At 40.1% G+C, this 27,277-nt stretch overlaps 4 protein-coding genes and 1 long non-coding RNA gene across 5 annotated transcripts in view; 3 read left to right on the top strand and 2 right to left on the bottom strand.

Annotated features, from left to right (window-relative positions):
* The window catches only part of LOC134659540 (transcription initiation factor TFIID subunit 10-like), a 125,907-nt gene extending 109,747 nt beyond the window's left edge, over positions 1-16,160 (bottom strand). Inside the window, exons 1-3 of the mRNA XM_063515205.1 lie at positions 15,865-16,160; positions 15,445-15,538; positions 13,651-13,791 (exon numbers count right to left, since the gene is read on the bottom strand). Of these exons, the coding sequence (XP_063371275.1) occupies positions 13,666-13,791; positions 15,445-15,538; positions 15,865-16,055 (411 nt within the window). The 5' untranslated portion in view covers positions 16,056-16,160 and the 3' untranslated portion in view covers positions 13,651-13,665. The remainder of the gene's footprint in view (positions 1-13,650; positions 13,792-15,444; positions 15,539-15,864) is intronic.
* The window catches only part of LOC134659572 (uncharacterized), a 145,370-nt gene that overhangs the window by 88,150 nt on the left and 29,943 nt on the right, over positions 1-27,277 (top strand). The gene's annotated exons all lie outside the window — the stretch shown is intronic.
* On the bottom strand, positions 1,815-4,764 carry LOC134659526 (uncharacterized). Its single transcript, XM_063515190.1, has 2 exons — positions 4,661-4,764; positions 1,815-2,846 (listed from the first exon to the last, which is right to left on the bottom strand). The coding sequence occupies exon 2, from the start codon at positions 2,781-2,783 to the stop codon at positions 1,848-1,850; it is 936 nt and encodes a 311-aa protein (XP_063371260.1). The 5' UTR covers positions 2,784-2,846; positions 4,661-4,764; the 3' UTR covers positions 1,815-1,847.
* LOC134659485 (peroxynitrite isomerase THAP4-like) lies at positions 7,035-9,565 on the top strand. Its single transcript, XM_063515129.1, has 2 exons — positions 7,035-7,225; positions 9,184-9,565. The coding sequence occupies exons 1-2, from the start codon at positions 7,087-7,089 to the stop codon at positions 9,540-9,542; spliced, it is 498 nt and encodes a 165-aa protein (XP_063371199.1). The 5' UTR covers positions 7,035-7,086; the 3' UTR covers positions 9,543-9,565.
* On the top strand, positions 17,051-18,932 carry LOC134659773 (ADP,ATP carrier protein). Its single transcript, XM_063515474.1, has one exon. It carries the CDS (start codon positions 17,286-17,288, stop codon positions 18,186-18,188), a length of 903 nt encoding a protein of 300 aa, XP_063371544.1. The 5' UTR covers positions 17,051-17,285; the 3' UTR covers positions 18,189-18,932.

Here is a 27,277-nt window from a genome sequence, read left to right as displayed (position 1 = left end):
CTGCTGCCGCGCCGTCGACCAACCAAATAATTTATAGCCGTTAAGCTTTGGATTCCTCCGAAAACGGTGCCGTCATATTACGGCCGCTATATAGCGTTGACTGACGACACTAGAACGTTGTCTATGTAAACGAGATGGCGCGGTTTCCTAGACGGCGTTACGTTACGTTGATTGTCAACGTAACGTAAGATGACGGCCGTCATGACCTTGTCGATAGTTTCGTGAACGTTTTATTAGATAGCGGTGACGCCATTTTGAATAAATGACACGAGATTTGAATAAATGATTCCGTACTACGATTATTTTCCTTGTCTGATGATATTTCATCCTTCAAGTGAATTATAGATGATCAAGCAAATCTTGTCAGTAGGAAAAGGCGCGAAATTCAAATTTTCTATGGGACGTTATACCATCGCGCCTACATTTTTCAAATTTGCCGCTTTGACCTTGGTGGCTGACGGTGTGTTATGACGCCGTGGTACTTTCCACATGTCGTCACCGTAAAGACGGCCGTCTTTTGCTGCCGCTATATGACGGCCGTCATATGACGGCACCGTTTTCGGAGGAATCCAAAGCTTAACAGTAACCTACCTAGTTTGTGATTATTTATGTACCCATGAGAAAGACTTTTAGGAGGATTAAATCAAAATGAATAAGCGAAGTTTTAAGTTTTATTAGCCTAAACAACTCTACATCGGTAACTATAAAGTTATTATAGTTAAGTGTGGCTGTGGACGATGGTACTTAACCAGTGGCCCGATGCTAATCAAATTTTTCTTGCACGCCGGGACTACAAGGCTGTGGATAAAAGGGTCGAGTGCCGCTGCTGGCCTAAAAGTTATAATTCGGTAAATATTTATAATTGGTAATTAAACGAACTTACCTGTAAGTGAAGTTCGATTCCAATTATATTAGCTGCACAAATTTCGAAATGATGTATTAATAACTAGGTAGTACGCGTTACACGAAGCCTTCAGCCATGAGTTCAGAGTTAAAAGTTAAAAAACTTCAACGAGAACTATATCAGATTTCCGAACGCAACGTCTGCGCTCGCGCGCATGACGCTACTATGAAGCTCATTTAGTTTAGAGTAACAAGCCAAGACAACACTTTCACTGCCACTAACCCGCTAGGGTACTCTATCATTAGGCACAAAAAAAAAACATGGTATCCGCTATGTTTGTAACTTGCGCTTGCAGTGAATATACCAATAGATGGAACAGTCCGGCCCCCGACTCAGCAAAGCCAGTATTACCTTAAACTTTGGAAGGGATGCACTATTAGAATCCCTGGTTGTCTCAAGACAACGCGGGTACTGGGCGGGAGGGATCATCATTTCGAAATTTGTGCAGCTAATATAATTGGAATCGAACTTCACTTACAGGTAAGTTCGTTTAATTACCAATTACTATTACGCTGCACAAATTTCTTCAATGATGTATTAATAACTAGGTAGATGTTTAGAGATATACAAAGTTTATTTCTGGCTTTGTATTACAATCAATGATTAGCAAACCATTGCTTAATTTAAAAAGAAAAATGTCCTTCTAAGGTATCATTAACTATGCATTTTAAATAAAGAGGTAACTCTTACAACATACTTATAAGATCTAGTGAGATCATCATTTACTAAAATAGTCGTAATAATAGTTGGCTATATGAAACAAAAGATGATTTGTTCCTTATTAATACTCAATTAGGACTATTTCAAAAACTTAATTTTTCTTTTTAGAACTATAACAATTATTTAACACAGACAGCATAAGCTGCTCTAGCAAAATCAACAATTATAGCAACACATGATGGTGTGTTTCTGCTTAAAACAATTTAAGAACACTTATTTCTAATTAATGAGATACTAAGGATCTTGCAAAATCATTAGTTGGCACTATGGGCCTATTATAAAATTTTGCGAAAACTTTGGAAGTGCCACTCCAACCAGCTGTTTTTCTGATTACATCAATGTTCACTCCCAAGCGATTTGCGGCTGACACCGATGCATGGCGAGTTGAGTGGGAGGTGAAAATGGAGGTATCAATACCACTATCTTTTAGTGTAGTCTTAATCCATCTGCTAATTGTTTGGGAAGTGATCTCTTTATGCGGTTTTTTGAAGGCGATAAATAATCGCTCACAACCACCACGAATGTCCTTTGTCATATTTATATAGTCTAACAATGCTTGACCTGGGCAAATATCAGGTTTTTCTTTGAAAAATGGTAAAGATAACACAGGTTGATGCGAACCTGGTCTGGAAGTTTTGATCAAGTCTGATATTTTTATAAGAACTTTATCAGAATAATGGTAAATGTTCGATAATTTTATCAGGGACAAGGTTTGCACTCGGTGTGCAGTAACGATAGCTAATAGAGTTACTAATTTTTTACTTAAATTTTCCAATGAAAGATTTTTATTAGGTGACAGTTTTGACAAATGATTTAAGACTAATTGAGGGTCCCAGGTTGTATTATATTTAGGTTGTGGTGGGTGTAACCGAAAAACGCCCTTCATGAAGCGTTTTACCCTATCATCTGATGAGATCTTATTTCCCAATAAAAGCACCAGAGCGGATTTACAACAATTTACACTTCCATACCCAGCTCCCTCGCTACACAATTCTGTTAAGAAGGTAAGCACTTCTGGAATAGTTGCCTTAAAATAATCAATATTATTTTTCCCACAAAACATATACCAGCGTTTCAAGTACGTGTCATACTGCTTGACGGTGTTAGGCGCGAGGGATTCCAACATAATTTCGGCCGCACCAGACGACACTCCTCTCATTGATAGCGCTCCCCGGATAGCACCGCGGCAACCAGGATAAGACGCCGTTGAAACCGCTGGTTGCTGGAATAATATTTAAATAAATGAGAGCTAGGGCCTAATTCTATATATTTCGTTTTGACCAGTTTTGTAAAAATGGGGTACCACACCTGAGCTTGCCACATAGGTACAATAACAATGCCTTCTGATTTTTCTAAAATAATTTTTTGCAATACCTTAGGTATCAGCGCAAATGGGGGGAAAGCATAGAAAAAATAGGGTGTCCATGAAAATGTGAAAGCATCTATTTGGAAAGCATCAGGATCCCTTGTCCACGATACATAGCGCTCACATTTTGCATTTGCGCGACTCGCAAACAAGTCTATATCTGGATTTCCAAAATACTGCAGAACAGTTTGAAAATATTCATCATTTAGTTCACATTCAATTTCCGAATGAGCCTTCCTTGATTCCCTGTCAGCTATGACATTGAGTTCTGATTGAATATATGAGGCAAATATTGTGATATGTCTCTTTTCACACCATTGCCAAATTTGCCTAGCAATTGAATTAAGGTGTAAAAACCGTGTTCCTCCTAGGCGGTTAATGTATGAGATAGCTGTGGTGTTGTCTATTCTTAAAAGTATCTCACAGTCAGTTAATTCAGAACAAAAAATCTTTAAACATAAAAATGCCGCTTTAAGCTCCAGATAATTTATGTGATGTTTCCTCTCAACATCATTCCATAACCCAGCAGCTGTCTCTTCTCCACATGAACCGCCCCAGCCTGTCAATGAACTATCACTATAAATTTCTCTGATAAAATTGTTGCTCTTTATTTTACATTTGGCCTCATTTATTGTTTTCAACCACCATTTTAAATCACTTTTCACACTAAGTGATATAGGCATATTGCAATCATAGTTGTCATTATGTTTCTTTAAATATATATATTTTTGTCTTTCCAGTTCTTTAGTATACATATAACCATATTCAGTAGCAGGACAAATAGAGACAAGTAAACCAGTTAAATGTGCGAGGTCTCTTATATAACAATTTGACAAGCGTATAAATGACTTAATTTCTTGTTCAACTTTGGACTTTTTCTTATCAGGTAATGACAGTTGCCACTCTTTTGAGTCTAATATGAAACCTAGATATTGGACCGCTTTTTGTGGTACCAGGGAGCTTTTTTCATAGTTTACTTTGAGCCCCAGATATTTAATGGTATTAAGTGTAGCTTGTATACTATTTAAACATTCATTATAAGTACTTCCTACAATAAATATGTCATCTAAATAATTACTCAGTATGTGACCTTTGGATCTTAGATGCTTCATGACAGGTCTGAGTAGCTTAGTATATACATAAGGAGAAACATTTAATCCAAATGGTAAGACCTGAAACTGAAATATCTCCGTTTTCCACATAAAACGTAGGTATTTCCTACATTCAGGGTGTATGGGTATCAAGAAAAAAGCATCTTGGAGATCTAAAGTGCTCATAAAACAATTTGGTGTCATTAGCTTTATTGCGGTTCTAACATCTTCTAATTTAAAGTGTTCAGTTGCAATAAATTCATTTAGATTTTTTAAATTTAAAATAAACCTGTATTCACCATTAGGTTTTGGCACACAAAATATTTTAGACAGATATTGACCTTGGCAAGGTGAACATTTTTTAATAGCGCCTTTAGTTAACAGCTCAGAAACAAGTTTATCGAGTATTTCAGTGTCAAAATCAGGAAAATGATCATTTTTTGGAGTAACTGATTGTGTTGGCCTAGATAAAAAGGGGATTTTGTATCCCGATATCCAGGACAAGACCCTTTGGTCATTGGTGACATTTTGCCATTGCTCCAAAAAATATTTAAGTTGACCACAATAACTGTTACCAACCTGGTCATTTAACGGCGGCTGTTGTGATGTCGGTGAATGCGACGCTTCTGCTGATGGTGTGGCTTGGCAGAAGAAGTGTTGCTCGGTTTCTGTCGGTGGTATTGCTTCTGGTGACCTCGGGCTCTGGGTTTGTGTGTGTTGTTGGTTGGGCCCTTGTAGTTTAAATTACTGGCCTGTATCTTCCTAGGTCTTTTTGTGCTTTTAAGGTCTTTGCTGGATTGTTCAATGGCTTTAGAAGCCTTTAATTTTTCAGCTAAGTTTTCTCCAAAAAGCCACTGGTCTACCTCACAATCTCTTAAAGTCTCACGTGCCATTTTGTTTTCAATACCCGATATTATAAACATCTTCCTCAGCTGGGATTCCCTGTGTTGATAATCACACAAGAGACGGGCAGAGTCACTTAGGAATGTAATTACCTCCTCATTACCAGCTACAAGGCACAACTTGTTAAGGGCTAAACCGATTGCGGTCAGAGCACAAGAAACTTCATTTTGTTTCATTTCGATTGCTTTGTCCCTGTGAACAAGAGTCTCACCCGCTGCAACTTGAGCTTCTAGATTCATTCTCGGGGCTCCAATAACTTTGCAATTTTCTGGAGCGGGATATTTTTTCATAGTCTTGTCTCTATCATCTTTGTTCATACCTTTCTTAATTAGATCTTGCCAACGAGAAGCAAGCTGTCCAAGAAGGTTTGGACCAAATGCAACCTCTTCTGGTGCATCTCCGAGCAAGGCTAAGATGTTTTCACTTATTTCTTCAATTGCTGAAAAATGAATAAAGCACTTGAATGCACCTACTTGAAGATGAGTAAATACAAAGAGACGGCCCAAGATGGCATACCACTTTGACAACTCAAGGGGTAGAGCTGTGCCTAGCTGAACACGCCACAAAACCCAGTAGGTATATCTAGCAATAGGCTTAACATCCACCACCCAGTGGTAGCGGGCATGAGTAATAACTCAGTGCTGTTGGCAAGGAATGTGTCTAGTATGACAGCACCACAATGCCGATGACTGTTGGCAGTGAACGCACCTAGTATAGTACGCCAGATTGCCAAATGCAGTTAGCTACAGAGATGCCTAGTATAGCACTCCAATTAGCTCAGCACAGCCTTTATATACGATTAGCAATAGAGATACCTAATATAGCACTCCAATATGTTCAACAGAGCCATCCTATGCAGGTATTGCAGCAAACAAAGATGCGTAGTGCGCCGTTGCAAAATGCTTATTACAAACATCAAATAACATACACAATTTTCCAATATCTTGCTAGCAGTCAGAATGAGCTTAATAAAACACACACCACTATCACCTTGTTTTAAGTAAAAAGTAACGTACCTATGCAAAAGTTTGTTAGAATATTAAAAGACTTATTATTTCTTACCTTGCGTATCTTCTTCCTTTCCGGTATTTTTCTTCTCTGGCGCTGCTTTCTCTGGTTCACGAGGGAGATCGTCCTCAGTTTCAATAACAATTATGGGAGTTTGAGATCTACTTTTCGATGCCGAGCGAGATCTAGTTCTCGACGCCGCTGGCGGAGATAAGGATCTTGATGCGGACCTAGAATAGGTCCAAGATCGTGATCTCGATCTCGACACATAACGCGCCCGGTCATACCGGCCATATCGATGAGAGGACGCCGCACTCGATCTTGACCGTGAACGTATCTTTTCCTCTAGTTTTCTAATTTTTGCTCCCAATTTTTCAATGGAGTCAGTATTTTCTTTTCTTCTTCGCATATTTAACGTATTTCCGTTCCCTTTATAAACCAAAAAACCACTTAATATTCTTAAAATACGGATTCGCGTAATGGCCGTCGGCTGCATGAAAACGACAATGAGCTTCATAGTAGCGTCATGCGCGCGAGCGCAGACGTTGCGTTCGGAAATCTGATATAGTTCTCGTTGAAGTTTTTTAACTTTTAACTCTGAACTCATGGCTGAAGGCTTCGTGTAACGCGTACTACCTAGTTATTAATACATCATTGAAGAAATTTGTGCAGCGTAATAGTAATAGCTGTCTAAGCCCGATCACCCAAAAACTTTGAAAATTGCGCCACAAAACTTACGTTTGAAAACCGGGATTTGCGTTTTATAAAAAGCAAGTATAACAACTATTACAAGCTGAATCTGTAACTGATGTCTGTATTACTATAATATCTAACAAATATGTATATGATGGTCGTTATACAAGATATATAAGATCAAACAAGGATTTCAGGTTACTGGGTTACAGACTCAGGAAAACGGAAATCAGGTACAAGAATTCTGGAATAAATACAGGAATCCGAACGCTCCTCTTCTAGGGTAAGCTGTCAATTCAATGTCAAATTCTTGTTTAGTAAAATTGCGATTCTGCCGGTATCTAAATAAATCAACTGCCTTTACCAGAAAAGCCTGATTTTTAAAACGCAAGAACGTGATAATGGCAGCTGTAGAAATGTCTGAAGCGTTGAAGCCGATCAGCTGGCTCGCCGGCCGGTGGAAAACTGAAAACGGCTCCGGAAAATACCCGAACATCCCCGAGTTTCACTACCACGAAGTTTTGGAGTTCACCTGCATAGGTATAATTATTAATTATATGATACCTTTGCCTGCCACTTACCTAGTAGTACCTACTCTTCTACCTAGTAGTAGTAACTACATTCAATTTTAACAAATAATTCGTCGTTTATTATGTAAATCTGGGAGACCGACCTTTGCTCGGAAAACATTAAAAACTCATAAATCCGCGTTTTTCCGGAGATAAGACCTAGCTAGATCGACTTTTCGCCCCTGAAAAGTCCCATATAGCAAATTTCATCGAAATCGTTAGAGTCGTTTCCGAGATCCTCAAAATATATTATACATATAAATAAATATACAAGAATAATTTATTAAATAAATAAATTAACAGGTAATTGTACATTAATAAAGAAATAAACTAACTTAACTAAATTAAAACAAAACTAATACTTAATAAAATTAAAATAAATCTAAAAAAGAATTGCTCATTTATTTGTATAAGATAAGATTAAATAAGAGTATTATCAAATAGCTATACTATGGATATTATATATTATCCACAATATTCTTAGATTTTCGTAGCCAACATCTACGAGGGGCGTTCAAAATATTCTCGGTATTGATATCTTACGACCTCTTCTAAAATTTCTTTCGTTACTGGCCGCTAAGGTTTATTCATTGACATTAAAAAAAAGTATAATTCGAACCGAGATAGTCTTTTGTTTTTCTGCAATTGCTGAACAAACATGAACATCCTGTGCGAATTGACAATGTTAACTAAATTAGAACATCGATGCGTGATAAAATTCTTGACAAAACAGGGTAAAAATCAAAAAACCATAAAAGAGGAAATGGATTGTGTTTACCGTGAGTCTGCTCCTTCTTTATCTACCATTCAAAAGTGGTCAAGCGAGTTTAAACGCTTTTTTTTGAAGGGAGGTTTAAAAGGGAGAGTATTGAAGATGACCCTAGACCTGGCCGGCCTGTAGTAGCTACTTCACAAGAAAATATTGATAAAGTGGAAAAACTTATATTGGAAGATGGTCGAGTGAAGGTAAAATCTATAGCACAAGTAACCAATCTCTCTATTGGTACCGTACATGATATTATCCATGACCATCTTAATATGTCAAAAGTAAGTGCAAGATGGGTTCCGCGAATGCTGACTCGGCTTCAAAAAGACATGCGTGTAGCTTGTTGTTCCGATTTTATTGACCTGTGCGGTGAAAATCCTGATGAGGTGCTGCAAAGAATAGTTACTGGAGATGAAACCTGGGTTCATCATTATGACCCAGAGAGTAAACAAGAGTCCATGCAGTGGCACATTAAGGGTTCAGCTCATCCCAAGAAGTTGAAGGTCATCCCTTCAGCTGGCAAGGTCATGGCCACGATATTTTGGGATTGTGAAGGAGTATTACTAATCGATTATAAAGAAAAAGGTGTAAATATCACAGGACAGTACTACGCTAACATTCTACGTCAATTAAAGGATGTAATTAAAGAAAAGAGGCGAGGAAAGTTAACCAAAGGTATTCTGCTTCTGCATGACAACGCCCCCGTCTATACTGCTCATATTGCCAAGGCAGCTATTGTTGAACGTGGGTTTAAAACTGTTACTCACCCACCGTATAGTCCGGACTTAGCCCCCAGCGACTTCTTTTTGCTCCCCAATCTTAAAAAGGATCTGCGTGGAAATAAATTTTCTGACGATGAAGCATTGAAGGCGGCAGTGGAGGAGCATTTTTACACGAAAGATAAAAAATATTTTTACGAGGGATTAAAAAAAATAATTGATCGATCTTTTAAGTGTATGAAAATAGGGGGGGAGTATATTGAAAAATAAAAATATCAAACTTTTCGTACTTGTTTGTTTTCATTCTCATACCGAGAATATTTTGAATACCCCTCGTAGCGTGTCCAAACCAAACTGATGTATGGAATGAGCACTTAGTCAAATTGTACAATAACAATTAGTTACATTGAAAAGTTTAATACAATTTCATTCCACGTCCCACAGGTCAACCAATGTTGAACTTCACCTCCACATCTCGGCACCCCGAGAAGCAGACTCCAATGCACCAGGAGCGCGGTTTCCTCCGCATCAAGCCCGGCTCCCACCAGCTCGCCTTCATGGTCAGCCACAACTTTGGACTGACATCACTCGAGGAAGGCCAAGTGGAACCGGAAACACAACAAGTTGTTTTAACTTCAACTAGTATCTCACGGATGTCATTTGCGAAACAGCCATTTGTTAAGAGCTTGAAACGGGTGTGGAAGCTCCTGGATGCGGGCACTCTGGAAGTGACCATTTATATGGAGACTGATGATACGCCACTTACTGAGCATCTGAAGGCTGTTTATACCAAAGAATGTTAGTGTAGTTGTAGGAACTTCAGAAAAGCTGAATCTCTCAATGTATTCACACAAACATTAGTGAATTGAGCCAGTGATACACTAGGTGACAAATGTTGCGCGACACATGTTGCCATCCACGTCAGTGAAGTGGCACAACGTTGCCGAACTTCACTCAACATGTCTCGCACACGTGGGGTCACTGTTAGTTGTGGGATAAATAAAATAAAAATTAAAAAAATGTGGGATGTCGCCAAATATGACTGGCGAAGTTTCTCGAATTCTTACGACTCCGCCCGACACGTGTCGCGAGTCGCGACACATTTGTCCCTAGTCCCTACTGTATCCCTGCCCTCAAATCTGATTTATATCAGTGCCCTCTTTACTTGTAAGTCCCTTTCTAACAAACGCTGTCAAAAAGGGACTTCCAAGTTACAAGCTTTTGATTGAACAGGGCACTGGAGATCATTCAATCACAACATTGCAAACTTTCATGCATATTGTTAGGTTTTGTAATGATTGCAGCACACTCATTGGAACTTCTGGAAGGAGTTGATCTCTGAATAAATGAAAGACTATCACTTGTTTTATTTCATAGATTGGTGTTAAATTAGTACATTCACATAAATAATAACTATAACAATATTATTGCTATATGAGACCTATAAACTAAAGCGATCCTTTTATTCATTATCATAATAAGATGGGTATTTATAAAAATAATTTATTTTAGAATTACACCAAGATAAGTCTGCAACGATTTTAATTTTTAATAGCACACGCAGTGCAAGTGTTATATTAAACGTCCATTAAAAAACGTATAAATAATACTTGCACTGCGTGTGCTATTAAAAATTAAAATCGTTGCAGACTTATCTTGGTGTAACTCTAGCAGAGTTGAACTAATAATGGGGATGTCATACTCAAATAAAATGATTAGGTTATCAGAAACTTATGTTATTATGACTGTATACTACACCTTATACAACAAAGTCCCCCACCGCGTCTGTCTGTTTGTATGTTCACGATAAACACAAAAACTACTGAACGGATTTTCATGCGCTCTTCACCTATCAATAGAGTGATTCTTGGGGAAGGTTTGTGTACAATTTGTTAACCCGTGCGAAGCCGGGGTGGGTGGCTAGTATAATTAAAGGACATTTAAATGATAGCAGATGAATGTGAAGAAATGAAGATATTTTGATGAATAGGAAGTTTTCTTATCGGCTAAGCTTATGCATTTTAATTAGTTGCTCAAGTAACATATGTCATGTAACCTGGGTATAAATATTGAGCATTGAATAAGGCAACATAATATTGCTTCCTATTGCACTACTTGGTAAATACAGTGACTCCTAATACGGGCCATCACTACACCTTATAAAACAAAGTCGCCGCGTCTGTCTGTTTGTATGTAACTACTGAACGGATTTTCATGCGGTTTTCACCTATCGATAGTGATTCCTGGGGAAGTTTTATGTGTATAATTTGTTAACCCGTGCGATGTCGGGGCGGGTCGCTAGTTGTATTAAAAGTTGTACACAAAAAAAAACATTAGCCTCCTAAGGCCCAACGAAAAATTGAGTATGTAGTCAGTACGGCCCGTAGTCCTTCCAGTAGAACTATTGTTTTATACTCATTCAGACCCAAGTACTTAAAATACTTTTTTTAATGTTATTGTACTTATACAGCACTTTGATTTTTTTTTCGAACTTGTTAAGGGCTCACAGACAAAACAAAACAGTCCTTTAGAAGTTCGTACACGCCAATTTCGATAAGCGCAAAATTTTAAATGGGTTTTCTATTAAGTCCTACTGGTAGGACCGTGGTACGCTATGACTACACAATTATTGTAGGAGCTGGGTCTGAATAAGAAAGTTAATAAGTACTATGGGTATGACCTTGGGCCTTAGGAGGTTAGTATGTTATTTCTACGTGACTCTGAAATCACGAGCTCTAAAATGTCCCAAAGATTTATATTTCCATTTCGTTACCATTTTTTCCTAGACTAGGCACCTGGCAGACTGGAACACCTGGCCAGCTTAGCAATTTCTTCTGCTGACTGTACAACTTTAAATATGACCCATGTAAGCTAGTTATTTGTAGTTTTTCATAAATTTGGATACGATACGAGATCTGGCGACCGAATTAAAATACCGTAATTCTTTTAATTGAACCATAGCGACTGCTAAAACTTTAAAACATTATTCGAAAGACGAAATACGACAGCAAGTAATCATCTATTCTAGTGGCAGTACTATTTACTTGAAGGCAATTTTGTGATAATCATTAGTTTTCGGTATTTCAAATTTTGTTGCGCCACCAAATTTTTGACTTGAAACCAGGCGGCGAATAACACGGTAGCTTTATAAAACATTTATTAGCAAAATGCTTATATCAAATAACCTATTTATTTTGGAGTATTTTAACCCATATGATATAATAATTTAAAAGAATGACCGTCAAAAAGGTACAAGGGTTTGATCCTTCTAAAAATTTGCCGATGGCAATTTTCCAAAAATCCGAAAGTACCATGTGAATAAAATTTTAAACCTCGCAAACCTCTTCTGGAAACTCAAGCGCCATCTGCACTAAGCTTTAACTGTTCAACGTTTCTTACACTGATATTTTTTACCCCATTTGCTTATTAATAATGATCTATAATTATCTCTAATAACATCCCGTTTCATTTTCATGGTGTTTCAGGAATGGGTTCAAGCAGTTTTTCCATAAATGTTAGTCCCCCTACGTTTCAGTCAAAGTCAAAATATACTTTATTCATGTAGACCTAGCAACAAGCACTTATTATGTTTTTAATCACCGCAGAAAAAAATATATAATTGAACTGTATTTTTTTCAAACAACGATTTAAGAAAGTTAACAAACAATAGTCTTAATTTATTATTATATAGATTTTAATTAAGTTATTAATTAGCTCTACTCATTTGTAGAACCCAAATCAACTGCCATGAAAATGAAACGAGACAACTGATCACAAGAGTCCATCCAAGCCAAAACTTGCACAGTGAGGGGGTGTCATTACAAACAAGTATGTGACTTTCCACCACAGAAGGATCCTTATGCTTCAACGGGGTTGGCAACTGTCAAAGGTTTGCATAGATGGCGCCATCATAGTTTGCCCCTTTTTCTATGAGATGGCTGGCATCCAGGGCATTAAAAAAAAACAAAAATTTGACATAATTCTAGGGACTGACAGGGCAAGCTATGATGGCGCCATCTGCTAAATACTTCTACCGGCCAACCCCGTTGCAATAAGGAGTTTTTCGTCTGAAATTCCAACAAAAATTCTGATAGAATGGTCCTTATTGCACATGAAGCATAACACCCTTCTCTGATGGAAACCCACGTATTTTCATAGAATTTTTCACACTTTGTCATCACAAATGGCATGCAAAGTTAGCTTGGTCAGACTCTATAAACAGCAACACTCTTAACTGTCCACCGGTGGACCTTATGCCTCTTGTAATAAGATTCACTGATGGACAGTGAACAGCACAGAACATATTAAAGAGGTTAGAACGGCTATCGCGCGCAGTTAGTATCGGAACCGGTGTCGCCGCTCGTTCCTCTCCACATATACTAACACTCGCGCAACGGTAGTAAAAACTTGTGTGCGTGGTGAATGGATACGCCTCCTTTAGACAGATTTGATGTCTGGCTTCTTAATCTGAACGTTATTGTGGCGCAAAAAGGCATGTTTACTTCGTTTTTCAGTCAGCGCGGGCGAGTAGCATGCGAGCGTTTGCTCAAAACCGCGGCGACACGTACCCTGCTCGCATCGCCATTCTAACCTGATTACTTGTTCTGTGCTACAGTCATACATAGCCCTAGACCATAGAGAAAAAATACATAGAGTGCTCACTCCATACATCAGTTTTAGTACCAAAAAGACTATTAGCATCTAGCATCGAGTAGCGGAACTATCAGTATTGCTACTTGACAATAGATGTAGCACCGACCGGAAAGTCTTATGCTGTTGAGATAAGACTTTCCGGTCGGTGCTACATCTATTGTCAAGTAGCAGTACTGATAGTTCCGCTACTCGATGCTAGATGTAGACACTGAAATTAATAGTCTGAACTAATATATGGAGTGAGCACTCTTGTCTTACTATATTTCTCTATGCCTAGACGTAGTAGTGCGGCTTGCGCGCCACGATGCCGTACTCCTGCAGCGCGGGCACCAGGTCCTCCATCGTCATGATGTACTTTTTCTCCTTCGGACCCTTCTGGCTCTTCGAGCTGGAGCTGACCTGGTACAGACAAGTCATTCATTTAAACTGTTGTGAGACATGCTAACATTGAATAATTTTACGGTTTAGACTCACTTGTTTTAAGTCACTCGCGCGACATGTTTCGGAGAGCCTAGGTCTCCTTTCTCAAGCACTAACAGTGCGAGCAGCGTTCACGACGGCCGTGTATCGCCGTCGCGTCGTGTGTACGCGATACACGGCCGTCGTGAACGCTGCTCGCACTGTTAGTGCTTGAGAAAGGAGACGTAGGCTCTCCGAAACATGTCGCGCGAGTGACTTAAAACAAGTGAGTCTAAACCGTAAAATTATTCAAAGTCATTCATTATTATTACCAGAGCCCGGAATTCTCGTTGCATTTTTGAGCTGTCATAGGGACTTCTCGTTTATCGACTTCCGATTATACATATGTATATCGATAAATACAGAATACAATATGTGAAATATGATCACGAGTAGAAGTAAACAACATGCAGTCTTATCGCGAATGAGCGATCTCTTCGAGATAACCTTTGGATACCAACTTTTAGGAAATTATAAATAGAAATTAAAATAATAATAGTGAAGTCAAAAATTCCGGCTTTCGTCCAGCTTTAGTTTTCGTCCACTTGACGAAATTTGAATATAAACTTTATAAACCTGCATTGCTGCACAAATTTTGACTTATTGCAATTCTTAATGTCTAGACAATATATCTAACTACATACAAATGATATTTTGCAAGTAGCAAATTAAATATCAAATACATTATTTGCTAATCTGTCAAGTGGACGAAAATTAGAGCATGGACGGAAACTAGCTCAATGTCCCTATATTGTTTAACCTTTTGGACGCCAATGACCGATATATCCGCACCGTAGGTTCAACGCCAAAGACCGATTAATCGGTCACAGACCACAGAGCAACATAGACCTACGTGCATATGCATAAAGTTCAATTTCAGTTTTGACACTTCGGTGACATGGCGTCAGCGTGACAGCTTTTGTGTTTGACACGGCGTCGAAAAGGTTAATAGTGTATTTTCGGTGTGCAGCACTTTTTTAATGATGCAATTTGGTGACAAGGACAAAACTGAACAAGACTTATCCAGAGGCCGTGAGTTCAAATCTCACACAAGGCAGTTTGTTCCACTTTTAAATTTATTCTATGCTTAGCAGACGTTTCTGCTTGTTAAAAATTAATTTAAACAATAAGTGCTTAATAAATGTTTAGTATGATTTGGGTTAAAATATTTTTATGTAAGAAATTTATGTACTCCTTACGTCCGGAGATGAGTAAATACAGATACTTATGTAGTTTTCATTATGGAAGTGGAGTAAAACCTATAGTTTAAATCCAAAGCTCCCAACTATGGTGAAAAATTTACTGTAAATAAACTGTAATTTTTTTACTGTATTTTTTGTAGTTCTAAGGCAAGGTATATTTATAAATAGAAGATAAAACTGTACCTAAATCAAAAGGTTGGGTACCAAACATTGGTATTGATACTTATGATGCAACTTGTACGGCTTGAACCCTTTAACCATTTGACATTCCTTTCTAGTTATTCCGTTTCAAACCATATTTTCTTATAGTAGAGATGCGTTTTTGTTTTAAGTAAAACTAAAGGGGATAAAGGATTCTTGGTATTCAAAAGATTGATTAATAAAATATTACCTGGCTGGAGGTGCGCATCTTGCTGTGCTGCAGCGCATCGTTGGCCACGTCTGACAGAAACTTTTGGGAAGCCAGGGCTATCAGCCGAACCAACCTGTAATAAATAAGCCATCCTATAGTTTGCTGCTATTCAGTGAAATTCCCCCTGCAGTGCAGGGCCTGCACCCCTCCCTCTTAAAATTTTTCAGTATTCTTTATTTCATGGTATGTAATTCCATACAAACTAACCATGGACTGGGGGGTAGCCCCCTCCCCCTTACTGCCCCCAAAATCGGTGGTTTATATTGCAGATGTAGACAAAAAACTAGAAACTCTAAAGTAATGGGACATTTAACTGTTTGCAGTTTATTTTGTCAATAAAACATTAGGTACGTATTTTTAGTTGGGTTAATTTATGCATTAGTCGGGCCACGTACTCACCTAGGGTCTTGAGACTCGAATCCAGCCATATTCAGGTAATGAGCAACGACTGAATCAGGAATAGAAGGATTGTAGTTCTCGAGCTGCAGAAGAAAATCGCTGAGTGCATGCCCCGCGCCGCTGTCCTCGTCCATTCCGACGGACGGAGAACCCATGCGACCCATCTGCATGTTATTAAACTTAAATTCCATCCAATAGATTCCAACTACGTGAAGATACTCGTCAAAATTGGAAAATAACACTTGTTTTTGGAAATTGAAATTGCTAGAATCAGTGAAGCATGAAAATGATCGTTACCACAGATAAATAAATAACGCAATTTGACAACGTCAAACTGACGTCATTTTCATTGGCCAAGCGTTGTTCGCTACTCCACAACAGATGGCGTCACAACTTCGTCACAATGAACTGTTGAAAGGAATATAATAAAATCAAAATTGGAAAATGATAAGGGATATGAATATGAATCATTCAACATGTACCTATAGCGACTGATTAAATTTTCGGAAAAGTTATTGGTTGTCAAAATATTGAATTCTGAGCGCAGCGAATAATTCAAATCAAACAAGAAAGCAAAAAGTGAAAAAGTAACTCTTGAAATTTTGACTTGAATTTTTTACGTGCCACACGAAGTGTATATTTTTATTATTGGCCACGTAGAAAAAAATATATTTAAAAATTAGAACGAAGCCAATTTATTTGTTTTTAAATAATTTAGAACGCAACTTTAAGCCAACACATCGATGGAATGATTGCATAACGACCTTATTGATTTTTTCAAGCAATAACGAAACGCATTTTCTGCACGTCACGGAAGTGTTACTATTATAATTACTTTTACCCGGACTTTGAGGAAAAAATATTTATATATTTTTTTTGTAGAGATTTCTGTTTTTTGTGATTCGTTAAATATGTACCGTGACAAATATAATTCGAAGAAAAATTATAAAACTAGGAAGATAAAAAAGTAATCATAGTTAGTGTTACTGATTTTTATGTTTACTCATTAGAAAAAAATTGAGGTGCATGTAAATATTTGTCTATTAGTGATCCTTGAAATATTTATGGATAAGAAACATTTTAAAAATAATGAAGTGCAAATTTACAGGCGGGGAGATTTATAGTTTTTGTAATGGCCACACCGGCCTCGTGGTACTTCGTCGCTAGGTTGGTAACATCGGCCCCCTTCCTCCTTCTTTTGCGCCGCTCCACGAGCAGAACAGCGAGAGAACGTGATCGATCGAATTTCAAAAAAGGCACACACCTACCCCTGTGCTCCCGCGATCACGAAACTACTCAAAATCTCCTGATAACATATATCGGGAGTTAGTGTTTCGTGACTCCACCATCCCGTGTGTGACCTAAGTAGATTACACCTCTACGCCCGCGAGGCATTCAACCAGTGTAGAACCCTATTCAAAATGTCGAACCTCGCCGATCCGGTCGCGTTCGCGAAGGACTTCATCGCCGGAGGCGTGTCCGCCGCGGTCTCCAAGACCGCCGTGGCGCCCATCGAGCGCGTCAAGCTACTGCTCCAGGTGCAGCACGTGAGCAAGCAGATCACCGAGGACCAGCGCTACAAGGGTATCGTCGATGCCTTCGTGCGCATCCCCAAGGAGCAGGGCTTCACCTCCTTCTGGCGCGGTAACCTCGCCAACGTCATCAGGTACTTCCCCACGCAGGCGCTCAACTTCGCCTTCAAGGACAAGTACAAGCAGGTGTTCCTCGGCGGCGTAGACAAGAAGACCCAGTTCTGGCGCTGGTTCGCCGGTAACCTGGCGTCCGGCGGCGCGGCCGGAGCCACCTCGCTGTGCTTCGTGTACCCGCTCGACTTCGCGCGTACCCGCCTCGCCGCCGACGTCGGCAAGGGCGCCGGCCAGCGCGAGTTCAGCGGCCTCGGCAACTGCCTCACCAAGATCTTCAAGTCCGACGGCCTCGTCGGCCTGTACAGAGGCTTCGGCGTGTCGGTGCAGGGTATCATCATCTACCGCGCGTCCTACTTCGGCTTCTACGATACCGCGCGTGGCATGTTGCCCGACCCCAAGAACACTCCCATCGTCATCAGCTGGGCCATCGCTCAGGTCGTCACCACCGTGGCCGGTATCATGTCGTATCCCTTCGACACGGTCCGTAGGCGCATGATGATGCAGTCCGGCCGCGCCAAGGGCGACATCCTGTACAAGAACACCCTGCACTGCTGGGCCACCATCGCCAAGTCTGAGGGCACGTCCGCCTTCTTCAAGGGCGCCTTCTCCAACGTGCTCAGAGGCACCGGCGGCGCCTTCGTGCTCGTCCTATACGAAGAGATCAAGAAGGTCCTGTAAATCTACTGTAAGAATTGTTACCATCTCTATTGTGATTCCGATCACCGCAAACCGCTCCCTGAAAATCATGTATTATTAGAAGCGAAAAACGAACCTAGTAACTTATTTTTAGTTAAATAAAGTGTTATACATTGATTCCAATATGTATTGTTTTATTAAATTATGAAAAATGTCGAGTGTTACATAAGCTTGCTCCACCTCGCTCAGTTATATTTGTAAGCGCAAGTCGTAGACTTTGGAATCACATCATTTTTACTATAATTTGGTTCAGAGTGATCACTTTCAGAGCCAGTGTCATTATGTAACGGCCTCATTTCATACCACCCATTGAGGGCAAGGCCAGTGATCTATTTCCAGTGTTGTGTTGTGAGTTAAGAAGTGCTCTAGCAATATATCATTGTATCTCCGGCAGGAACACTGAGTGAGTGTGTCCTTGTACTTTGGAAGTGTATTTTAACCGTGTTATGTAATGCTAACATTATACTTGTGATTTGTTTTAAATCATGTGATTCTCAAGCTGTTATGTAACGTAGTGTCTGCAGTGTGAATGGCTAGGGACGAACTATTCTTGTCGCGTTCTGAACGCTCGAGACAGCACTCTGTATCTGTAGGTAACATTCAGTTAGGTCGAAATTGTCGAAAACATCTCGATTTTAAGAACAATCTTGTTTCCTCGGTGTGAGTTTTTTGTGAGAAAAATTCATGCGTAAATACGAGTGATATAATATAGATAATGTTAAAAATCACTTTGATTTTTTTTATCCCTTTGCTTCTTACATTCAGGTGATCCAGGCGCTCCATAGCAGTTCCCCTTGCTTCATCACATCATAATTAATTGTGAAATTAATTAAATATTTAACTTTATTAAATATAAATTAATTTCTTGTCCATTCTGTCATGTCTGACATTGACATGAAGTAAAAAGAACTTATACTGCCAGTGCCATTTTCTACAAAAAGGATTAACATCAGAAAAAAATAATTTCTACAACGTACAATCAAATCTTTGAACTTTGAAAAACGATTTTTGGAAAAAATTAAACAAATCTGTCCAAACCTAGCAAGTAGCTGAAATGTCTACTCTTGTATTTGCATACTGTGGCTATTATAATACTTTTATTATAATAGCCACAGTAATTATGCAATGCCCGTTTCTCAAAAGCATGTAGTTACATGCTTGTAATAAGTATAAGTGGAAGTCCCTTTCTAACAAGTGACATCCGCTTGTATTGCAGGTTACAAGCTTTTGATTTCTCAAAAGCTCTTACTTTACTCTTTTACCATTCCTAAATTTCAGCTGTTTGACTATAGGCACAATTTTTTTTCTAGCAAATTACACAAGTTGCATAGGTCATCTTATGTAACGCGGAGCGAGAAGGAGGATCCGGTCCGTTCAGCGATGACGTCACACCGAGTGAATGGCCGCCGTGTGACGTCACAATACTTGGGCTTGGGTAAAGTACTCTGCTCTAACTGCAGTGAACTGACCCGAACTGGGTTTAGTCATGTTTAGTGAGACTAATAGCACTTGGAATGGAACTGGTAAGCACAATAAGTGACTCGGTATTAGGATTTATATTTTAGACATAATTTTAGCACTTCCTATTGAATATTAGAAAGGCGAAAACACACTTATCCCACGTACGTAAGTAACGTATGCAATGCATTATGACAATCTGAATCCTGAAAGTTGTATGCTTAGAAGTCTTAGAACCATACTTGTCATGCGTTGCGTTGCGTATGACAAGTATGTTTCTAAGCATACTTTCAGGGTTCAGATGTCATAATGCATTGCATACATTGCGTACGTGGGATAAGTGGGTTTTCGCCCTTATGATTGCTGCGGCTGGGCACTGGACATCGCACCCTCATAAATTCAAACTATCTAGTACCGTAAAATGGGGTGAGTAGGGTCAAAACTGAAATTCAAACCTCTATAAGATTTTATTTTTACATATGAAAACTGAATGGTGTATACAGGGTGGCGCATTTAGATCGGTCAGTATGGGAAAATCTGAAACTATAAGACATACGACGATCTCTTCTTAGGAACCATGTCATCGATTTTAGTAACAAGAAAAACTGCATTCATACATTTAATTTTTTTTTATGTAAAATGTATTGAAAAAAATGGTGGCCATTTCGAAAACATACTAAAATAAATTAAAGGATATGAAAACAATGCATTTTATTCATTTCAGACATCATGTTTCATAGTAACATTTACTGCTTAAGACCTACACAATCGATATCTAAATAGAAATAATTTTAGATTTTTTTTTTTCAAAACGTCCGGGTTCGATTCCCGAGCTGAGTACACATTTTTTTAAAATGTATGAATGCAGTTTTTCTTGTTACTAAAATCGATGACATGGTTCCTAAGAAGAGATCGTCGTATGTCTTATAGTTTCAGATTTTCCCATACTGACCGATCTGAATGCGCCACCCTGTATAGTAGTAGTAGTAGTAATCACCTTATTGTACACAACACAGGTATATAATAAGTGTTCCGGACGTTTGTATTTTAGTTTTTATTTTATTTTGGGTAGTTCCATTTCATAACTTTGACGATAAAGAGGAAAACCCACCTCACCCCGTAGTGCCTCGTATTTGGGGTGAGAGGGGTTTTCATACAAAGGTGATTTTGGAAGATTGTTGGATCGATTTTTTTTATTATGCGTATTACTATAGCTCCATTTTAAATTGGAATAATTTTTTTTTGTAGCAGTAGCCTTAAAATCCCTTCTCACCCCCCTCAAACCTTCTCTCCCCATTCATAACCCACGTCTCCCCGCGAAACCTACTCACCCCGTTTTACGGTAGTACAAGATAAGTCTGCAAATATTTTGTTATATAACATAAAGTTCAAATTGCCACACAATAAATGTTATGATTTGTTTCGCTTCTCGTCCGTAATTCATTTTAGCTGCATTGTAGGTACTTCTACAATTTTTATTAAACAAAAGAAGGTAGACTTAAAATTCGTAATCCGTCAAGCCCTATTATTAAAAAAAATATGGCGCCACCGTCTACGCACATCACTAAGTCTCATTCTAGTTCCAAATTTTACCACTAACGTAACTACCTTTGCGATTCAACATCGCGCTATTAGTTTTTAAAATTGTTACATTTAACGTAGAATATTGGTCACGTCGGGGCCGTCGGGGGTCAGTCATCTCATGGGCAGTCAGTGGCAATCCAGCTGAGCTGAATGGGTTTACTCGACAATGAGCTTCACACATTCCAAACGGTGCGGTGCAACATAAATACTCAGTCCCTGGGCCCCGGCCCGGGCCCCAAAGAGCATGACACCGCTATCCTTTGGATCACCTTGACCCCCTTTTTAACCGACTTCCAAAAAGGAGGCGGTTATCATTTAGACCGTATTTTTTAATTTTTTTGTCTATACTTAAAAATACTCCGTCATTTTTGAACCGAGTTGGAAAATTCTGTCATAGATAGATAGAATACTCTTTATTGGCACACCTCATTAAAAAGATACAAAAGAAAAGAACAATTGATTAAATGTAGAGGCAGACAACAAGCGATCTCTTCCAGACAACCTTTGGGTAGCGGAAACAGAGAAATAATCGAAAAGGTAGGTGTTGCAAAAGCATTAGTTATAGACGTCATAGTAAAGTAAGCGCCGGAAGCTCCGGCTCTAAACGGCCCGGTCTAACGTGAGTCATGCTTTAATAATATATGTATTAAGTTGACTGTACCTTGTTCCAAGCCTTCAAATTGGAGATGGCGACATTCGTTTCATACTGGCAACACCACAGTTCCGATGACGTCAGGCGCAATACCGGCTTTTATAACGGGTTTTCCATGTTTTTTCGAATCCAGCTGGCGGGCTGCGCGCCAATGCTCAGACCATTGGCGATTTGTTTCTGGCAGAGGAAACACCTATAAGTTTAGAAAAATTTCGAAGTAATTTTCTAAACAATTTCAGTTCCATTATGGAGAGTTCAAATCCTAATAATGTTCAACATGATCCAGGTGCATCGGGTTTAACTGAGCATGAACGCATGACCAGGTTAGAGGATGTAGTGTCCAATTTGGCCCACGAGGTAAGGTCTTTACGTGACAATTTTTCTACTCGTTTGCGGGAATACTCCAGTGATTCGGACGTGCTATCAATTGTCGCGCCTGAAGATCTGGAGGTTCCAGAGGCTCCTCCGGTGCCTGTCCCGGGGCCTGCAAAGGATATTAGTTTCAAACTTGAGACTACCCTCAAGTCGTCGGGCGCGATAACCTCAAAGGAGCATGCTGATATTTTGGACAAGTTGCAGCATTTCAATTCGAACGACTGGTCGCAGGTACGGTACATAGATGCTCAGAATACGTACGTGTCATCACCTGGCTTTACTGATTTGGAGAGTAATGACATGATAAAGTCTTTTGATCGTAACCGTGCCCTCGCCGTTACAGAAAAGACTCTAGCCGCTGTGTCTCATGCTCTCATTATACAAAATGAGAAATTGAAAGCTGGCTTTGAAACTTTCGTGTCTTGGATAAGTTCGCAAGGTGATTGCACGGTTGAGGCGGTAGCAGACAAAATCAACGAGGTGTTCTCGGAAGGTGACTATTCTCGCATTCACTTGGACCTCTTGCAGATGGTTTGTGGCCGTCGCGCAGACATTATCCAGCAACGGAGAGATGGAGTATTGCACTTCGTCAAAGATCGCTACATGAAGGAATCTCTTCGGAAGATCCCTCCAACACAGGAGCACCTCTTCGATGACAAGCGGTTTTCTGACTGTATAACGAAGAATGGCGGAATTGACAAGGTATTTTTCTGTCCACGCACTCCTGCGCAGGGAGTTGCTAGCAAACGAGCTCCTGCGCAAGGAGTCTCACAGCCGGAGCAGAACAAGAAGGCTGCGGACTATTCTAGTTTCCGCGTGTATCCAGGGCCTTCTGCTGCTCCCGCCCAGGCTCCTCAGGACAGAAAGCGAAAAGCCGGGCCATTTCGATCCAATCAGCGAAGCGACAAATATTACAGGAACAGGCAAGGTAAGCGATCTCGCAGGCGCTACGACTGACTATCTCAGCTTCAAAGCGGGTCAACTGGAGCTTTTTATAAACCAATGGAAAGCCATGGGGGCTCCAGACTACATAATCAAGATTTTGTCTGGGTACCGGATACCCTTTGTCAAAAAACCGCCTCTAGTTCACCCCTCCAGACTTTCATCAAAATTTTCCACGAAGGAAAGTCCGGAAATGATCGTTCAAATGAAAAGCATGATGGAACAGGGTGTGCTAGAGCCGGCTTCGTTGACCCCAAGTTTTGTATCGAACATGTTTTTGGTTCCGAAAAAAGGTGGGAGCGTACGCCCAGTCTTCAACCTAAGACAACTAAACAAGTACGTATATGTGGCCAAATTTCACCTCATCAATATGTACAAGGTCCCAGACTTTCTTCAACCACGAGATTGGCTCGTCAAGCTCGATCTCCACAACGCATACTTTCATATTCCGGTCACGGCATCACACCGGAGATTCCTGAGGGTAATGTTTCAGCACCGGCTTTGGCAGGTGACCTCCTTGCCATTCGGCCTCGCATCATCTCCGAGGACATTTGCTCTAGTCACCAATTGGATTGCGGAAGTGCTGAGATCTCGCGGTATCAGGGTCATCGTATATTTGGACGACTTTCTTCTTGCATGCCAGAGCCGATCATTGCTTCAGAATCAAGTAAGACTCACCCTACAGATCCTCGAGGGTCTAGGCTGGACTGTAAATTACGGAAAGTCCGTCCTAACCCCCCAGAAGTCCATAGAGTTCCTGGGAATTCGTTGGGACCCTTGGAGCAACCTGAAGTCCCTCCCAGAAGCAAAGATTCAGAATGTTGTGCAAAAATGCCGAATGCTGGTAAATCGCAGGTGCGCTTCATTAAAGCAGGTCCAATCTTTACTGGGTCTAGTGAATTTCGCCAGCTTCGTTGTTCCGAGGGGTCGACTCAACAGCAGGCTGTTGATGACGTTTTGCAACCAGCTGCTGCACATGTCCCCAAGAACGAAGGTAAAGCTTCCAGTAACTCTATACACCGAGCTGGATTGGTGGATCAACCACGTAGCTGCCACATCTCCTCTTCACCCTCCAGCGCCCCAATTCTTTCTGACTACGGATGCGTCTGGCCAGGGCTGGGGCGCTCTACTCAACAACAAGCAGTTAGCTGGCCAATGGTCGCTATGGGAGGCTCGTCAACATTCAAATCTCCTAGAGATGATGGCAGTACAGAAGGTAATAACATCGCAGAGCCGGTTACTGACGCAATCGTCTCTAATGATTATGTCGGACAATCGGACGGTTGTGTCATATCTGCGCAACGAAGGCGGTACGAGGTCACAGCAGATGATGGAGATGACTTACCTGGTGATGGATGCGTTGGACCGCTATCACATTCACATGACAGTCCAGTTCATTCCCGGCAGATACAACACGGAAGCAGACAGACTCTCAAGGTTTCGCGGTCAGTCGGAGTGGCACCTGCTGTCTCCAGCAACGCACCAGATATTCCAGGTTTGGGGTACTCCGCAAATAGACCTTTTCGCATCGAGGAGAGCCCATGTGGTGCCGACATATGCGACTCTAGACCAGACGGATCCAGATGCGTCCTTCGTCGATGCGTTCAGTCGGAGATGGGAGTATCAACTGGCGTGGATATTTCCTCCCCCGTGTCTAATCCCGAGAGTTCTTGGTCACCTGAACGACGCAGAGGGTATGTACCTATTGATCGTGCCGAATTGGGAGAAGGTGTTTTGGCGCAGCGACCTGAAGAGCCGATCCCTGGCCCCTCCAATAGAAATTCAGGACCTGGAGAACCGCTTAGTAGACATACAGACTCGGAGACCTCCGATCGATGTCAAGCGGATAGCTTTAGAAGTCTGGCTGATACAGGGTGGGCCGCATTGTTAGGTACGTGGAACGATAAGCAAAAGGATTTACTTGCAAGCGGTTGGCGAAAATCTTCGTTAGCTTCTTACAAGCCAGCGTGGCTAAGGTGGTGTAGGTGGTGTACTGCCCATAATGTCGCCAGAGACAATCCAGAACCGCAAGATTTGGCAAGATTTCTTACAGACTTGCACCTGGTAGAAAAGTTATCCCATAGTACAATTTGCTCACACAAATCGGTTGTCTCAACTTTTTGTCCCGTACGTGCAGGCCCACCGCTTAGCTCGCATATAGTTGTCCGCCAGGCTTTGAAAGCTATAGCTTTGAGTAGACCCATGCCTCGTAAGGCAAGTATATGGGATGTTAGAGATTTATGTACTTATTTGGAGAATAACGAACCTTTACATACCAGTTTATTTGAGGTGTCTAAGAGATGTGCGATTTTGTTATTGCTTTGTTCAGGGCGACGCGTACATGACCTGACGTTATTGAGTATAAATGATTCCAGTTGTAAGATTGATTCTGACAGTATTATATTTTGGCCCGAATTCGGTTCCAAGACAGACAGTGCTTCACGCAGGCAATCTGGTTGGAAATTGTTATCATGTGATTACAATAAAAATATAGATCCCGTTTATTGGATAAAATTATTAATTTCCTTGTCTCAGAACCGAAGAGGGAATATAAATAATCTATTTATTTCTATATGTGGTCCTGTGAAGCCAGCTTCACGAACCATCATTGGTGGATGGATAAAGGCGGTCCTTAAAGACGCTAATATCAATAGTAGTGCGGGCAGTGTCCGTTCCGCGGTTGCTTCGTCGGGCTGGCTTGATAACCATAACATTAATGATATCTTGGAAAGAGGTAATTGGCAAAGTGCTAATACATTTCATAAGTTTTATAGAAAAACGATTAGTACTCGTGATTCGCATTCTAATCCTTTAGATAGATGTTTTGAGACGATATAATTCACTTATTCTAATCGATGTTAATATAAGGTCATACCAATCAGGTTTATTATAGAAGTTGGTTTTTATGTTAATGCAATACAGGTTTTCTTTTAAGTCTATCTAGTCTTTTATTCACATTGGCGATCTATTCAATATTATCAATCCTCACTCATCCAGCAGTCGATAACAAACACTTCTCAATTTGAAGGCTTGGAACAAGGTACAGTCAACTTAATAGACAAATTTTACCTAAAAATAAAATTTATATTAAGTTACTTACCTTGTTCCAAGCCTGATTTCATTGCTGCCTGCTGGCAATTTGTAAATTTGATACTTGTACACGATTAATTTCATTCACATACACATTTTATCATAATCATAATACTTATATTTCAGCAAAAGTAAGTATTATCATAATAGAGCTTTTATTTCAGCAGTAGGGTTTAGTTTTAAGCTTGTCTTTTCAGCTGTCAATGAAATACCGTGCTACCTCTGTAAACAAAACAAGTACCTACAGCTGCGCTGAATACTGTGTTTACATGATAAAACTTCGCCACCTGTCTACCCACAGTGGCAATTTTGCCACCTGTCTATCTACAGTGGCTAACTACCGTCCACCGTCATAACATTGGACGGTAGGTCAAGATAATCAAATTGAGAGTCCAATGGTCTGAGCATTGGCGCGCAGCCCGCCAGCTGGATTCGAAAAAACATGGAAAACCCGTTATAAAAGCCGGTATTGCGCCTGACGTCATCGGAACTGTGGTGTTGCCAGTATGAAACGAATGTCGCCATCTCCAATTTGAAGGCTTGGAACAAGGTAAGTAACTTAATATAAATTTTATTTTTAGGTAAAATTTGTCTATTAAGTAGCACCCCTCTTTTTGCGTCGGGGGCTAATAAAAATCGGCCCGAATGAGGGTTTGCCAAGTTTGCTGTTTCCTGCTTCAGTCGGCGGGGCGCCTTACGTACGAGGGGCGTTCAAAATATTCTCGGTATTGATATCTTACGACCTCTTCTAAAATTTCTTTCGTTACTGGCCGCTAAGGTTTATTCATTGACATTAAAAAAAAGTATAATTCGAACCGAGATAGTCTTTTGTTTTTCTGCAATTGCTGAACAAACATGAACATCATGTGCGAATTGACAATGTAAACTAAATTAGAACATCGATGCGTGATAAAATTCTTGACAAAACAGGGTAAAAATCAAAAAACCATAAAAGAGGAAATGGATTGTG

This window comes from Cydia amplana, chromosome 25 (genome assembly GCF_948474715.1).
Source record: "Cydia amplana chromosome 25, ilCydAmpl1.1, whole genome shotgun sequence".
NCBI lineage: Eukaryota > Metazoa > Arthropoda > Insecta > Lepidoptera > Tortricidae > Cydia > Cydia amplana.
The sequence above is the reverse complement of the archived record's forward strand: the minus strand, read 5'-3'. Positions and strand labels throughout refer to the sequence as shown.

What these genes read in the sequence shown, in the direction of transcription:
- LOC134659526 (XM_063515190.1), bottom strand. Translation starts at nt 2,783, where the DNA reads ATGAGAGGAGTGTCGTCTGGTGCGGCCGAAATTATGTTGGAATCCCTC.
- LOC134659485 (XM_063515129.1), top strand. Translation starts at nt 7,087, where the DNA reads ATGGCAGCTGTAGAAATGTCTGAAGCGTTGAAGCCGATCAGCTGGCTC. An exon ending in TTTGGAGTTCACCTGCATAG is followed by an intron (nt 7,226 to 9,183) that starts GTATAATTATTA and finishes CACGTCCCACAG; the next exon opens with GTCAACCAATGTTGAACTTC.
- LOC134659773 (XM_063515474.1), top strand. Translation starts at nt 17,286, where the DNA reads ATGTCGAACCTCGCCGATCCGGTCGCGTTCGCGAAGGACTTCATCGCC.